We start from the raw sequence: 16,165 nt of genomic DNA, 5'->3' as shown, positions 1-16,165 counted from the left end.
ACAAGATCCTAAGGGATGCCACTGGGTACAGTTAGGTGAAAATGTCAGTTAAAATATAATGCTTTTAACTGACAAAACTTTTGAAATTCACTAGTTATAGGTATCTCATGTAGCCAAAACTTGTGGCCTACTATAACTATAAGTCGCACTCTCACCATACACAGTGTTGCGATCATTAATTTTACTTCAGAAGTCATTAGGATGTTAGTAATGCAGTCAGTGAGCATGTCATGAGTGATGTAATATGCTAGGGTAGAACCAGTGCGTGGTAGAGGGCCTCGCTGCTGCTGTAGTTCATCAGGTCCTCTCTTGTCTCCTCCTGATGTTATTCTCCAAGTTATTTGTGGTCCAACAACCCCAAAAAAAGAGACCAGTCCAAAGAAACTGGAACAGATTGCACAAGGTGTGAATCAAGTGATATTCAAATGGCTAATGCAGGAAATAGGGCTAGAACTAATTCATATTGCAAGAATAGAGTTGAAACAACCAATTAGATGTGCTTTTATTGTGAGTCACAGATATTAGAGTGCCATTTTTTATGTACCAAGGTACAGCAACACCTAAAAATGCAGCCGTTTTCATAAAAACTACAACACGTTTTAGTTATTTAGACCACTCAGCATACCTCTTATACCAAACATGAAATAAATGGCCCCCTTCACTGTAAACTAAACTTTTCTTTAAAACTTCAGAGACTTGCAGAAAAGAAAGTCTGGGCCTCTTAGGAGTGACGTGGCACTTAATCTTTAGCTTTGTCATTCCTGCGGGTACCCATAGGATACACAAAAACAATAATTAGATAAAAATGAAAGTAGCCGTCCAATTGACATGCCAGGGTACACTGCTCAAACAAATAATTCTGCATGCTTCGGAAAAAAAAATCTCAAAAGCAGCTTCCTGAACACCATTAGAAGATTAGTGCTTCGCAGAGGAAGGCTGCTGTGGAAACAATACAACGCCATTGTGGCCTCCAGAAAAGCTCCACACAAGCAACCACCTACCAAACCATCCACCGACTCTTCTTCATCGGAGACATCACAGAATGATTACATCATTGCGCCGCAATCAGTATCTGCAGCAGCACAACCAACTATGCACGAAAGTGGTGTGGAGGTTCTCATCATACCCAGCTGGCCTTAAATAAATTACTATCCAAGTGTAGTGAATCTTATCACGTTTTTATTGGGACTCAGGAGATTAGCTTAGCCCTTTGGCTTGCAGGCCTGTGCACCTGTCAACTAGTGACTCTGAAGCTACTTAGTGTGATCTGTTTTAGTCCATTTAGTTTTTTTTTTAAGATGGCTGCCATTGTTTATGGTTATAAAAATGTTTTTATTTGCATTATCAGTGCCACTCTGTGAAGGCATCTCTATCAGCATCATAATAAAGTGATGTACGGAGGTATTCACATCATATCCCTTTCTCACTTGTGTGACAGGAACATAATTTACACTTGTCGGGGATTGTTCATATAATTGCTGCCAAACATCTGCCTCTTTATCAATTGTTTGGGACCATCCCTGCATCAGGGGTCCTACATGATCTGTATAAATACATCTCACCCAGAGAAATTTATCAGAAGGGTTCCTAACAGATGCCATCTATGTTGCACATCACCTCGCTGCCGGACTCACCCTTCGTGTCATCACAGAGTCTGACCTAGAGACCTCATTCCAAGGTAACGAGTGTTAGGGGTGCTTCTCATGGACATGGTACTGGCAGATTCGTTTTATCACGCCTAGCTCTCAGGTTAGAGATTAGGTTCTCTATGCTAGGGATTTTACATTTCCTGTTTATTGCAGTGGTGGGGGTCTTTGTATTCTTGTCTCTCATCTTCACAATTTTTCTTCTTTTATTGTTTACTATCCTAATCATTGCAGCTCATGCATTTTACCGTAGACTGCAGTCTTTTCAGTAAACAAATTGACAACTTTCCTCCATCTCCTTCATTGCCTGTGTGTGACTGAGACTTATTGCTAACATGAGAAAAGGGTAGCATCCGTTTCACCACGACTCTGAGGTGTCGCAATCTAGAGTCCATGTTGAAGGCTGCCAGAAATCACCTTTTGCTGTTAGGGTTTTTGGTGAGGTACTGCTTGTGAGCCTGGAGGGTTTGACAGTTGTGACTTTTTGTAGGAGTGACTCAGTCGCCTACAGACAAAAGGGCTGTCATCCCTAAACCAGCAGTCTCATCTAGGAGCCAGAGACCAACTACGACATAAGAAGTTACATGCACCTTCTGCAAACAGGTGTTCCATATGGGCAAACCAGGCTAGTACTCCATTGGTATGAGTGGGATGTGAAAGTACCTGATGACTATGAACCCCCAACAACATAGCATGTGCAGAGCTGGGAGCAACACACAGGGGGGACAGTAGGAAATAAAACTGCACAAGTTGAAGCATCAACAAGAAGAGAATAATGATGACATGCATTATTTTGCTACTTACTGCAAAAGCTGTCTCAAGACTGTAGTTTCTTGTTAGGGTAGTACAAGATTTTTGGCGAAAAGCTATGCAGGATTATCTAAAAAAAAAAAATGACAGACCTGTTTAAAATAAAAAAATTATCAAAAATAAGTTACATAAAAAATAAAGAATAAAAAAATAGATACAATAGTTCAGCACTGTTAAAAATTAAGTTTAAAAAAGATGTTTAAAACAGTTTAAAAACAAAAAGTTAACAAATTATGAAAAAACCTGTAAATAAAACAACAGAAAAATGGGTTAGATTCTCAAGAGACAAAGTCCTGCATGCATCCTCTTTTGCAAGTAACTAGAGAATGAGTATAACAGAGGTCTTCAAACGTTTTTTCTCTGGCCCCCCTCTACCAAATGTATTTTAAAGCCGGGCCCCCTCCAAAACTTTATGGAAAAACTTTGGGGACTTATGAGATATTTTCAGGGGCACTTTTCCTATAGCTTATATTTCTTACTAAATGTGAGATATATAAAAGGGCAAACACATAAAAACTGAAATAGACAAGAACACTACTCCCATTAATTGAGATCTTATGACCCCTTCACACTCTTGGGCCCCAATGCAGCTGCACTATCTGCACTAATCATAGGTGCGGCCCTGAATAGCAGGCCGTCACCTGTCTTTCAGCCCTTCCCAACCACGTCTGGCCATTGCTCCAATCTTGAAACAGACTGTCTGCCCCTCTCAGAAAAAATTAGCTACTACGGGTTGCCCACCTCTTTGCAGCAAGGTCGCCCTCACCTCTAATGCTCTCCCCATGTCTCTGTGTAAAGTAAGACAGTCATAATTGTGATACAGTGGGCCCTTCACACTCCTGGGCCCAGCGCCATTTCACCCGTTTCTCTAATGAGAGCTATTGCCCCTTGTTAAAGCCTGCCACTCATCATCCTTTCTGCCAACTCACTGAAACCTAAAGTATCTCCTCTACTCCAATTTCCCCCTCTCTTAGACCATTATTCCGATGCCAAAAACACTGGGGTAACAAGGGTGCTCTGAGCCTTACTGCAAGAAAAGAATGAGTCATAATAGGGGTGTAGTTGGGCCCTCACACCGCTGGGCTCCGGTGCAGCACCAATAATACCTACTCTTCTGCCCATTTCACTGGGCCATTATTTCTAGGCCTGAAGCCCAAAGTAGATTATTTACCCCTTTGTTAAAAATAAAATAAAAAAAAGAGAGCAAATACCCACATCTCCCCCAACTCCTTGCTTGTGATCTGGGCTCCAGTGCTAACAAGGAAAATAGCTTGCCACCCCGCACCCCCTTTGTGTTAATAACTCATCCATTATATGACCCTCTTGGCCTCCTCCTTTCCACTGTCTCGACTCGCCTGAAAGGACATCTGTATGTAAGACCGGAGGGTGTAAGAGGGCCAAGATGCCCACGTGCTTTTAATTTAAAAACAAAACAACAAAAAAAAAAGTTCCTAGATTTTTGTTAAAAACAGCCTTCCCCAAATTGTTAATGGGGACCTGGAGGTACCTCTTTGTGAGAATGAAAGGAGGGGACCTAAAGTGCTTTAATTTATGGAGTCATTTACATATACTTACTGAGGCATTGCCGCCCCCTCGGAACACCACCACAGACCCAGAGGGGCCCTAGGCTGAAGACCTCTGGTGTATATATTGTGGATCTCGTGGGGTTCTTGCACAGGGATAGACACAAGGTTTGTTCAGAGGCCAGGTCTTGTTCCCAACCCCCATGCACATGGCCTTACATTATGTGTAGTGGGGTTGCCCACCTGAAGAAAGTGTTACACATACTTCACTTAGAATATTATCAAAACACCCCAGAAATTCACTGGAAAAATAGGGTAAAGTGACGTTCTAGTTAGATGATGTAGGAGGCTGGCCTGGCTTGTAGTGGGTACCAAGGGGTACTTACACTCTGTACCAGGTCCAGTTATCCCTTATTAGTGTAGAAGAGGTGTTTCTATCAGCTTAGGCTGATAGAAGGTAGCTATAGCAGAGCAGCTTAGGCTGAAGTAGGAGACATGCAAAGCTCCTACTATACCTCTGGTGTCATATGCACAATATCATAAGAAAACACAATACACAGATATACTAAAAATAAAGGTACTTTATTTTTATGACAATATGCCAAAAGTATCTCAGTGAGTACCCTCAGTATGAGGATGCCAAATATACACAAGATATATGTACACAATACCAAAAATATGCAATAATAGCAAAAGGAAGTAATGCAAGCAATGTAAAGTTACAGTAGATTGCAATAGGAGCACATAGGTATAGGGGCAACACAAACCATATACTCCAAAAGTGGAATGCGAACCACGAATGGACCCCAAACCTATGTGAGCTTGTAGAGGGTCGCTGGGACTGTAAGAAAACAGTGAGGGTTAGAAAATTAGCCCACCCCAAGACCCTGAAAAGTAGGTATAAAGTGCACCTATAACCCCCAGAGAGCACAGAAGTCGTGATAGGGGATTTCTGCAAGGAAGACCAACACCAGCAAAGCAACAACAGTGGATTTCCGGACCTGAGTACCTGTGAAACAAGGGGACCAAGTCCAAGAGTCGCGACAATGTCAAGAGTGGGCCGATGCCCAGGAAATGGCAGCTGAGGGTGCAAAGAAGCTGCCACCGGATGGAAGAAGCTTTGGTTTCTGCAAGAACGAAGAGGACTAGGAACTTCCCCTTTGGAGGATGGATGTCCCACGTCGTGAAGAAGCTTGCAGAGGTGTTCCCACACAGAAAGACTGCAAACAAGCCTTGCTATAGCTGCAAGGGTTGCAGTTAGGGTTTTTGGATGCTGCTGTGGCCCAGGAGGGACCAGGATGTCGCCACCTGGATGAGGAGACAGAGGGGGTGCCCAGCAAGTCAGGGAGCCCTCACAGAAGCAGGCAGCACCCGCAGAAGCACCGGATCAGGCACTTAGAAGAGGAGTGAACCGGAGTCCACCCGAAGTCAGAAAAGGGAGTCCCACGACGCCGGAGGACAACTCAGAAGGTTGTGCACTGCAGATTAGAGTGTCAGGGACCCAGGCTTGGCTGTGCACGAAGGAAATCCTGGAAGAGTGCACAGGAGCCGGAGCAGCTGCAAATCACGCAGCACCCAGCAATGCAGTCTAGCGTGGGGAGGCAAGGACCCACCTCCACCAAACTTGGACTGAAGAGTCACCGGACTGTGGGAGTCACTTGGATAGAGTTGCTGAGTTCCAGGGACCATGCTCGTCGTGCTGAGAGGGGACCCAGAGGACCGGTGATGCAGTCTTTTGTTGCCTGCGGTTGCAGGGGGAAGATTCCGTCGACCCACGGGAGATTTCTTCAGAGCTCCTGGTGCAAGAAGGAGGCAGGCTACCCCCAGAGCATGCACCACCAGGAAACAGTCGAGAAGGCGGCAGGATGAGCGATACAAGGTTGCAGTAGTCGTCGTTGCTACTTTGTTGCGGTTTTGCAGGCGTCCTGAGCAGTCAGCGGTCGATCCTTTGGCAGAAGGTGATGAGGGAGATGCAGAGGAACTCTGATGAGCTCTTGCATTCGGTATCTGAAGAATTCCCCAAAGCAGAGACCCTAAATAGCCAGAAAAGGAGGTTTGGCTACCTAGGAAGGAGGATAGGCTAGTAACACAGGTAAGAGCCTATCAGAAGGAGTCTCTGACGTCACCTGCTGGCCCTGGCCACTCAGAGCAGTCTAGTGTGCCAGCACACCTCTGAATCCAAGATGGCGGAGGTCTGGGGCACGCTGGAGGAGCTCTGGGCACCTCCCCTGGGAGGTGCAGGTCAGGGGAGTGGTCACTCCCCTTTCCTTTGTCCAGTTTCGCGCCAGAGCAGGGCTGGGGGATCCCTGAACCGGTGTAGACTGGCTTATGCAGAGATGGGCACCATCTGTGCCCATCAAAGCATTTCCACAGGGAGTGCAGAATTATTAGGCAAATGAGTATTTTGACCACATCATCCTCTTTATGCATGTTGTCTTACTCCAAGCTGTATAGGCTCGAAAGCCTACTACCAATTAAGCATATTAGGTGATGTGCATCTCTGTAATGAGAAGGGGTGTGGTCTAATGACATCAACACCCTATATCAGGTGTGCATAATTATTAGGCAACTTCCTTTCCTTTGGCAAAATGGGTCAAAAGAAGGACTTGACAGGCTCAGAAAAGTCAAAAATAGTGAGATATCTTGCAGAGGGATGCAGCACTCTTAAAATTGCAAAGCTTCTGAAGCGTGATCATCGAACAATCAAGCGTTTCATTCAAAATAGTCAACAGGGTCGCAAGAAGCGTGTGGAAAAACCAAGGCGCAAAATAACTGCCCATGAACTGAGAAAAGTCGAGCGTGCAGCTGCCACGATGCCACTTGCCACCAGTTTGGCCATATTTCAGAGCTGCAACATCACTGGAGTGCCCAAAAGCACAAGGTGTGCAATACTCAGAGACATGGCCAAAGTAAGAAAGGCTGAAAGACGACCACCACTGAACAAGACACACAAGCTGAAACGTCAAGACTGGGCCAAGAAATATCTCAAGACTGATTTTTCTAAGGTTTTATGGACTGATGAAATGAGAGTGAGTCTTGATGGGCCAGATGGATGGGCCCGTGGCTGGATTGGTAAAGGGCAGAGAGCTCCAGTCCGACTCAGACGCCAGCAAGGTGGAGGTGGAGTACTGGTTTGGGCTGGTATCATCAAAGATGAGCTTGTGGGGCCTTTTCGGGTTGAGGATGGAGTCAAGCTCAACTCCCAGTCCTACTGCCAGTTCCTGGAAGACACCTTCTTCAAGCAGTGGTACAGGAAGAAGTCTGCATCCTTCAAGAAAAACATGATTTTCATGCAGGACAATGCTCCATCACACGCGTCCAAGTACTCCACAGCGTGGCTGGCAAGAAAGGGTATAAAAGAAGGAAATCTAATGACATGGCCTCCTTGTTCACCTGATCTGAACCCCATTGAGAACCTGTGGTCCATCATCAAATGTGAGATTTACAAGGAGGGAAAACAGTACACCTCTCTGAACAGTGTCTGTGAGGCTGTGGTTGCTGCTGCACGCAATGTTGATGGTGAACAGATCAAAACACTGACAGAATCCATGGATGGCAGGCTTTTGAGTGTCTTTGCAAAGAAAGGTGGCTATATTGGTCACTGATTTGTTTTTGTTTTGTTTTTGAATGTCAGAAATGTATATTTGTGAATGTTGAGATGTTATATTGGTTTCACTGGTAATAATAAATAATTGAAATGGGTATATATTTGTTTTTTGTTAAGTTGCCTAATAATTATGCACACCTGATATAGGGTGTTGATGTCATTAGACCACACCCCTTCTCATTACAGAGATGCACATCACCTAATATGCTTAATTGGTAGTAGGCTTTCGAGCCTATACAGCTTGGAGTAAGACAACATGCATAAAGAGGATGATGTGGTCAAAATACTCATTTGCCTAATAATTCTGCACTCCCTGCAGAGGCTGGGTGAGGCTACTCCTCCCCAGCCCTGACACCTTTTTCCAAAGGGAGAGGATGTAACACCCTCTCTCTGAGGAAATCCTTTGTTCTGCCTTCTTGGGCCAAGCCTGACTGGACCCCAGGAGGGCAGAAACCTGTCTGAGGGGTTGGCAGCAGCAGCAGCTGCAGTGAAACCCCGGGAAAGGTAGTTTGGCAGTACCCGGGTCTGTGCTAGAGACTCAGGGGATCATGGAATTGTCTCCCCAATGCCAGAATGGCATTGGGGTGACAATTCCATGATCTTAGACATGTTACATGGCCATGTTCAGAGTTACCATTGTGACGCTATACATAGGTAGTGACCTATGTATAGTGCACGCGTGAAATGGTGTCCCCGCACTCACAAAGTCCGGGGAATTTGCCCTGAACGATGTGGGGGCACATTGGCTAGTGCCAGGGTGCCCACACACTAAGTAACTTAGTACCCAACCTTCACCAGGTGAAGGTTAGACATATAGGCGACTTATAAGTTACTTAAGTGCAGTGGTAAATGGCTGTGAAATAACGTGGACGTTATTTCACTCAGGCTGCAGTGGCAGGCCTGTTAAAAATTGTCAGAGCTCCCTATGGGTGGCAAAAGAAATGCTGCAGCCCATAGGGATCTCCTGGAACCCCAGTACCCTGGGTACCTCAGTACCATATACTAAGGAATTATAAGGGTGTTCCAGTATGCCAATGTGAATTGGTGAAATTGGTCACTAGCCTGTTACTGACAATTTAGAAAGCAGAGAGAGCATAACCACTGAGGTTCTGGTTAGCAGAGCCTCAGTGCACACATACAGTGCACACTTATGAGCACTGGGGCCCTGGCTGGCAGGTTCCCAGTGACACATACACTAAAACAACATATATACAGTGAAATATGGGGGTAACATGCCAGGCAAGATGGTACTTTCCTTCAGATGATTAGATGAGTGATAAACTAATATTTAAAAACCAAAACAAACACTGAAGTTTGACAGTTATGGAGTACTCTACTAACTTGCGCCCCTGTCATGGACTGCTTATAACTCCTCATATTATCTCACTCATAACACTTTAAATGACATGATTGATGACGTCTCAGATTACATCATTGATGATATTTCTGTTGACATCACAGATGACATCATCCATTATTATGACAGTGCTTTATAGGAGTTGTGAACTGCACATAATTCAACATGCTATGCCTGTACTCAATTTTCTATCACCAGTCAAGTGATAATGAACATATCCTTACACAACATTGTGGATTCATAGCATAGCTCGAAACTCACATTTGTTGATGTCACCCTGCTTTTACTGGTATTCACCCAGCTAACAAAGAAAATGCTTTCATACACCTTAATGGGATCACCCACTTTTTAAGCCTTGAACACAATAGAGTTATTTCTCCATTCACTTTAAATGGGCCTCCCTCTTAAGGACTTCATGATACTCACAATTTTAAATTAGATTGACAGATATCCATTTAGGATGATAAGAGACCATGAGCCAAGGCCTATGGACGGAACTATGTAGGGTGGTAAAATACACTACACACTTTCCTGGGGTGACCAGAATGGCATATAATCATATAGCCATAGTTACAACCACATTTTAAGTTAAACTATACTTAAGTGGGTCACCCTTATATTCCACACTGTTTAACTATGTGAAGTCTCAAAATCTTCACAGATTTTCTGCAAATATACATCCTTACTTTGCAATTTGTCTGTAGCACTGTATAACAACTGCTTATTATCTGAAAGTGCCCAGGCATCCACTAGTGGATAATCGATTGTGACTAAAAGCTTTGACTTTTCTGACATATTTTTAACAATATGATTTGGCCTTAAACCACAGTCAACTTAGACACTTGCCTCTGCAGCCCACACCAGGTGCTGTCATCCTTAACCTTTTCTACATGAAATACTGATTGCACCCAAAACTTTACTGGTAGGTAAACCGTACACCACCTAACTTCCACCATGTGCAGTTAGACTTGGCTTCAGGCCCTATGCCACTTTCATCCTATGTAACCCCAGGGGTACACACAGTAATTCTGTGCTGTATATGACAGAAAGCCCTTTATTATCTACTTTATTGGTTAAATCAGATGTCATCAGTGATGTCATTTGTGATGTCATGAGTGATGTAATATGTGATAGGAGGTGCTTGATAGGGGCCCATGTTATAGTGATTAAAACAATTATTGGTGAATTTGAGTGGTTTGGAGTTTTTAAGTGCTAGTTTGTGTCTTGTTCTGTCACCTAACTATAACATTACTTTAACCTTTGTTTTTTTCTCTGACTTTCTCCTTTTTTTTTTTTTTTACCTTACCCTTTTTTCAGCAAATATATACATACAAATATATATGTGATGCGTGACTGTCGTACTCTGCCCCTCATGATGCTGCCCATCTTGACTCCACACCTTTTCTCTAGCTGCATATTTCCCGGGATTCTATGATTAGTGGAGCACATTTTCCCTTGCCAGCACTTCGGGCATGATACGTGTGTTATCCATGAGCAATTCCTGGAAGGGGTCTTTGGGTTATATCTGCAATGAGAAAAAAATGTTTAGGGTGAAAATACAATCTTAGAATATGTTTAGAATTATTTTATTCAAATACAGAAATTGACAAAATTATTTGAGTCTGTTTTTCTCTCTCTTTCCTAAACCAGTACAAAGTATATAAGTAGAAAATATTCAAAGAGTAATTTAGGGCTATCTAATTAGCTCCGAAATGTATACCAAAGAATATAGAGAAGGAAATATAGAAATATATACACATTAATTCATATTCAGTGACCATCCCCGATCCCTTTCGAATTTGAAGAGATGGGCACCATATATCATGAGAAAAGGTGGCCATCTGCGGATCCTATGCAATTAGTGCAACATAAAAATGCCTTATATTGTGTGTTGATCACAAACGTAACACCGCTTGAAAGTCGTTTGTGTGTTCCATCAGTGTTTTGTTGTTAGCATTAGGAAGCAGTTTATAGTGTAACCAGGAAGATCACAAACTCATTAGTGAGTTGCTAGTGTCCCTAGGAGGCGGATGATCTTGGTATGGATTTGTCATTATCGTTAGAGGAGCAGTCCCTGTTAGCTGCATACAGAACATGGGCAAGGATTCCAGATGATAAAAGATTTGCCCGTCTTATTCTTTCCCTTTGGCTCCTGCACTTGCTGCAGTGAAATGTGTCTTGGACAAGTACGTGTACTCCCACTGACAGTGCCACATTAAAGATATTCACTGTAAAGCTATCCAGGTGTAATCAACACAATACATTATATTGATTGGAATAATATATTTATTTGTTAATGCTCTCCGTAAGCAAACTATATATATATATATATATATATATATATATATATATATATATATATATATATGATGTTCTAAACTTTAATATAACACTCTTATAAGAGAATTGCTTTATTTACTGTTGTCTAAAATATTGAACCATTGTCTTGTAAACTGTCTCTCTTTGTGTTGGTTCTCAGTACTGGTAGAGTTTGGCGGAATCTTAGCTGATTGTTTTTAGGTCTGGGTTTTGACAATGCAATTGTGAAACTGACTTCTTGTCTCTAATCAACTTAGAGTGGACTTTGAGGCTACTGTTTTTTATTGGCATATTTTGCCACCCTCTTTCAGACAGTGACTAGAGAATTTGTCAGTTACATTTTGACCCCTGCCCTTGGGAGTATCTCTCTCTCACATTGATGCTGTTAACTGGTGGGTTGTATCTTTCCGCTTCCAAGAAAGTACCCTTTGAAAATCTAGAGGGACTACTTTAGAACAACAGGCAGCTCTGTCACTTCCTCAAAATAATTTCCACCCCTTCGTTCTTCCTTTCCGTCCCTCCTCCCCCCGTCCCCTGTGTATCACTCCATGTTTCTCCCATCTGCCCTTCCTTACTGGCAGTTTAACTAGTGCCACCATTCCTTCGAGCATGTGATTTTTTCACATGCCTAGGAAAGTATCTTTATATTAAAGGCTCACTTGCCTTAGATAGAGTCCTCTTTTTGTTTCTATGTCAAAGGAAGGTAGTCAAAGAAAATCAATATCAAACAAAGGAAGGGATTCAAACAAATCTATGCCAAACAAAGCAAGGGAGCGTTGTAGCCCTTCCTTTCTTTCTTTGTCATGGAAACTAAAGGATTACTATTTTTAAGCCTGCCTTGCCATCCGACCTTTATTTTACACAGATACAAAAACAGGGCCGTAATGAAATAGAAACCGCTTACCTTAAAGCTTTGTAAGCGATACTAGGTTTTCCGCCACTTAAGGATATGGCTACTTTGGAACATGCTTACTACAGTTGTGGGATACCTTGTTTCACTCCTCCGTTCACATCGCGCCCACTGTCCCCAAACCCTTGGAACTTTCACCCCCACTAAATCTCCTTGGGAATCAAAATCTTCCTATTAATGTGCAACCCTGTAATAAAAGCAGAGAATGGCTTTTTGTTGAGGCATACTGTTTATATATTTTCTATTAGGCTATGATTTGAAATACAATATAAAAAGTAAACTTCTATTCTACCTTGTATTAAACTAGATCTTGTAATGTTTCTCTCTTAATAATTTGCAGGAAATAATAGAATTTCCAATTCTGAAGTTAAATGGAAGGACGATGGAAATAGAGTCTACTTTCCACACATATGTGCAGCCCGTGGTGCACCCTCAGTTGACTCCCTTCTGTACAGAGGTAAGGAATTTCAAAAGCGGAGTGATTCAAGGAGTTGGCTTGTAGTAGAAGTGTTCTGGCAGAGAGCATGCCAGGGTCGGGACTATCAGGCTGACATGAGTGCCCTGACAGTTGTCTGTTGTACTGTTAGTTTCCCTGGAAACATTGGAGGATTAAGGAAGATCCTCTTGCCAGGAGCACCATGCCATGATTGAAAAGTAGATACTACTATATGGACTTACTGTGAGCGCCCAATTCCTATGACTCTCTTCCTAGGTGCTTTCGTTTGACTATCAGGCTTCTGGGTTTATAAAGCTGATGTGTACTTAAACTTGCTCCATAGACGTTTTAAGGCATCTCAAGCTTTACTGTATTACCCAATATCATTCAACATTATAGGTGCTCGGATTGGCAGAAAGTGGGTAGGAAAATGTAAATCTGTTTCTGACATGGACCCCTAAAGCAGGTCGTGCCAAAGGCAGCCGAAATCCCTAATTTGACACAGGGTGGTGCCCGTGCGACAGTCTTTTTGGTGGCCCCCAGTGACCTTCTCCGCCATGGATTCCCCCGCTACCATCCTCCAGTAGTGCTCCTCATCCCTCCATAGCGCCTCTCTCTCACGCCTTTCATGGTTCTTAAATTGCTACTCGTACCAGTGTACAGTGTTGGAGCACTTTACATAACACACACATTATACAGAGACATTGAATCTTACACGTGTTAATCAGTCTACAGGAAATGTTACAATGAGGATTACAAGGTGTAGGAATCACGTCATTCATACTGGTAGGCAGTATATTGTAAGAGTGTTTGATCTGGAGCGGTACAAATGCAGGATTTAGAATGTACCACAGCAATGGTTGGGGTCAGCTTTATTAATAAGAATATGTTTCTACCCAAACAAACCCTTTTTTAGCAACATTGGAATAATGAAAGACTGGAGAGGAAAAAAAAAGCATAATGATCCAACCTAAACTTTACAGTTTGTATGCTGCTCTTTGGCTGGCTGTTCATAGCACATTGTGCTATATTATGATTGTAACTTTTAAACTGCAAGTAACAAAAGGATCGCTATTACAAAAGCAGTAACCCACTGAGCTATCCACATAAAATACATTTTCTTATTTGCATGGTACATGTTCTTTATAGCAGGCATATTAACATTCTGCGCTACTTTATGATCAATCAAAATTGCGACTAGACAAAACTTCGATCTCTCCAGCAGGAACAATAATCACCAGAGTTATCTTGACATTTTTATGCGTAGCTAAAAATGCTGGACACACAAGGAGCCCTGCAGCAGATACTTTCAAACCCATGTTATTTCTAAACCTAGCACCCCCGAGCTCAGTGCCTGGTGCGGCTGCCCCGGTCGCACCGCCCTGATGCCGGCCCTGATGTCACTAGCTCATGTCTCACCATGAGGTAAAATAATATTGTATAAGCTTTGTACCTTCACTGTTTGATGGTGCAGAGCAAGTAGTGGTTTAGGAGTTTTGCTTGCATGATTTGCCTTACGAGACACCATTGTTTATACAACAGACACTGGAATGTCGTGAATTGCTTCCTAAATCCCATTAAAGTCAGAGTTCTGTTGAGGTGAAGGGGTAGGGGACCTAGCCGTATGCTCTGTTCAACGTTCTTGTGTTTAGCAGAAGTTTTAGTTCATGTTGCTTTTACAGTTTCTACTAGTGTTGTAGCAGAGATGCTATGTTAGTTTCCTGTCAGATTTTTTTTCTTTCTTTTTTTTTTTTGGATCGCTTACTCTTCCCACAGTTGTTTCCATCTCCCTTCTGACACAGTTTGCTTTGTTCTTGTATGTGTTTGTTGATTTTGCCCATCTGATTGCTTGTTCCTGTTCTAATATGTTTTGTGGCACCATGGAATTGAGTGTTCAAGGCATGTGTGCCTGTAGATACACATGCTTTGCTTACTCCTGCCAGTCAAGTGTTACGTCCCTATGTGTTCAAGTTGTTTTTCTTCTAAGAAGTCTTTCGAGTCACCTGGTAGAGTGACTCCTCCTCTTAGTTTTAATGTGTATTGACATCGACTCCATTGTAAGATTGTTTTTTTTTTTTTCCACTGTCGGGCTTGGACATGCTCCTATGCTCCAGTTTGACACGGTTGCGGTGCTCTTTTCAGTCCACACAGTACCTACACCTCTGTCGGTATTGTCTCTGATCGTGTTTCTATTTTCCCTTGCTCATTGACAGATATAGATTTCTGTCAAGTCAGGTTTGTCTCAATTGCGGCCCTTCCAGGTCCTCGCCCTTACAGGCCTGCTTCAGTCTCCATTGAGTCTCTCAAGAATGTCTTGCCAGTGATGGAACAAATGCCCTTCTGTTATTATCCTCACTGCCAAGCGAAGTACCCTCAAATGGACTTCCATCATGAAACCGACTGCGACGCATGCCGCTCCTTCTGCTTGAAGAATACTCTTTGCGACCATCACACACGTTGGCTTGAGATGTCTCGAAGTAGTATGGAATATACACCAGTCCTTTTTGGTTCAGGTGACGTTGAGGGAGAACAGCACCCTCAACCATCGGCTGCAGAGGAAGAGGCTTTCTCCATCAAGGGCAGCTCCGGATCCGACCTCGAGATAGAGGACCTCCCACTTAGTCAACAGCCCGTGAGTACAGTACCAACCCCCATTCCCCTCCACCATCTTGAGCAGCCTCCAGCTCATAGACATTCAGCCTCTATCGAACACCAAAAGGAGGCTCTCAGTCCGCCACTGCCTTCCGGCCATGGTTGGCACAAGCGACTACTTTGAATGTCCCGCCCACAGGCTCGGCACTGAAAAAACATTCCAAGCTGATTGCTTTTGCACTGACCACGTTGGCATAGGACTGCCAGTCGGTGTCGACCCAAACCTCAGTGCTGAGCCAAACTACGACATCAAGTTCCTCTGCTTTGACACCGACCCGATCTTTTGTACAGAAACTGAAGCCACTTTCACAACCGACCATCTGGAAGCCGTTCTCCAAGGCCGATTCCGGCACAACAGTGGAGCCCATCCTCCATCGACTGCTAGAACAATTGGACTCAAAACAGAGACAAATTGTTATCCAGCCGCATACAGGCCGAATCCTTGCTTGGCCTGCCACAGCTACGATTCAACCAACCAAGACAATTGTCCTTTCAAGAGCCCCTGGACAATCCAGCTCTAAGATCTGCAAGAAGGCAGATGAGCCTACTAGTGCTTTAACATCACTCATTCCACCTCCTTTGCCTTCACCCTCCTCGCCTCATTCTCTAAGGGGCCCACTCTGCATTTCGTATCAGGTGTCTCCGGACTCTAACACCACCAGACATAGTGGGGGGCAGGATGCTTTTGACACTTTTCCTTAAGATGACCCATGGGATAGCTCAGATACAGCCCCACCAGGGGACACACACCTTGACCTCAATCCTGCCTGGCCTTCCCCCTGATGACTCGATTTCCTATCAGGAGTTTTTCGGTAGGGCCGCTTCAATCGATCAGGTAGAATTTCATAAGGATCCCTTAGAGGAAGATTTTCTGTTTGTGGCACTCTTTTTCACACACAGATCCA

General features: G+C 43.5%; 1 protein-coding gene across 6 annotated transcripts in view; it reads left to right on the top strand.

Moving 5' to 3' along the window:
- ERI3 (ERI1 exoribonuclease family member 3) overlaps positions 1-16,165 on the top strand; it is a 1,277,520-nt gene that overhangs the window by 319,692 nt on the left and 941,663 nt on the right. For all 6 annotated transcript variants that reach the window (XM_069232797.1, XM_069232794.1, XM_069232796.1 and 3 more), the window contains one exon: positions 12,513-12,629. In XM_069232797.1, coding sequence (XP_069088898.1) covers positions 12,513-12,629 — 117 coding nt within the window. The remainder of the gene's footprint in view (positions 1-12,512; positions 12,630-16,165) is intronic.

Source organism: Pleurodeles waltl, chromosome 4_2 (assembly GCF_031143425.1).
Source record: "Pleurodeles waltl isolate 20211129_DDA chromosome 4_2, aPleWal1.hap1.20221129, whole genome shotgun sequence".
In the NCBI taxonomy this organism is placed as follows: domain Eukaryota; kingdom Metazoa; phylum Chordata; class Amphibia; order Caudata; family Salamandridae; genus Pleurodeles; species Pleurodeles waltl.
Note: the sequence above shows the minus strand (reverse complement) of the source record. Positions and strands in the feature narration are given on the sequence as shown.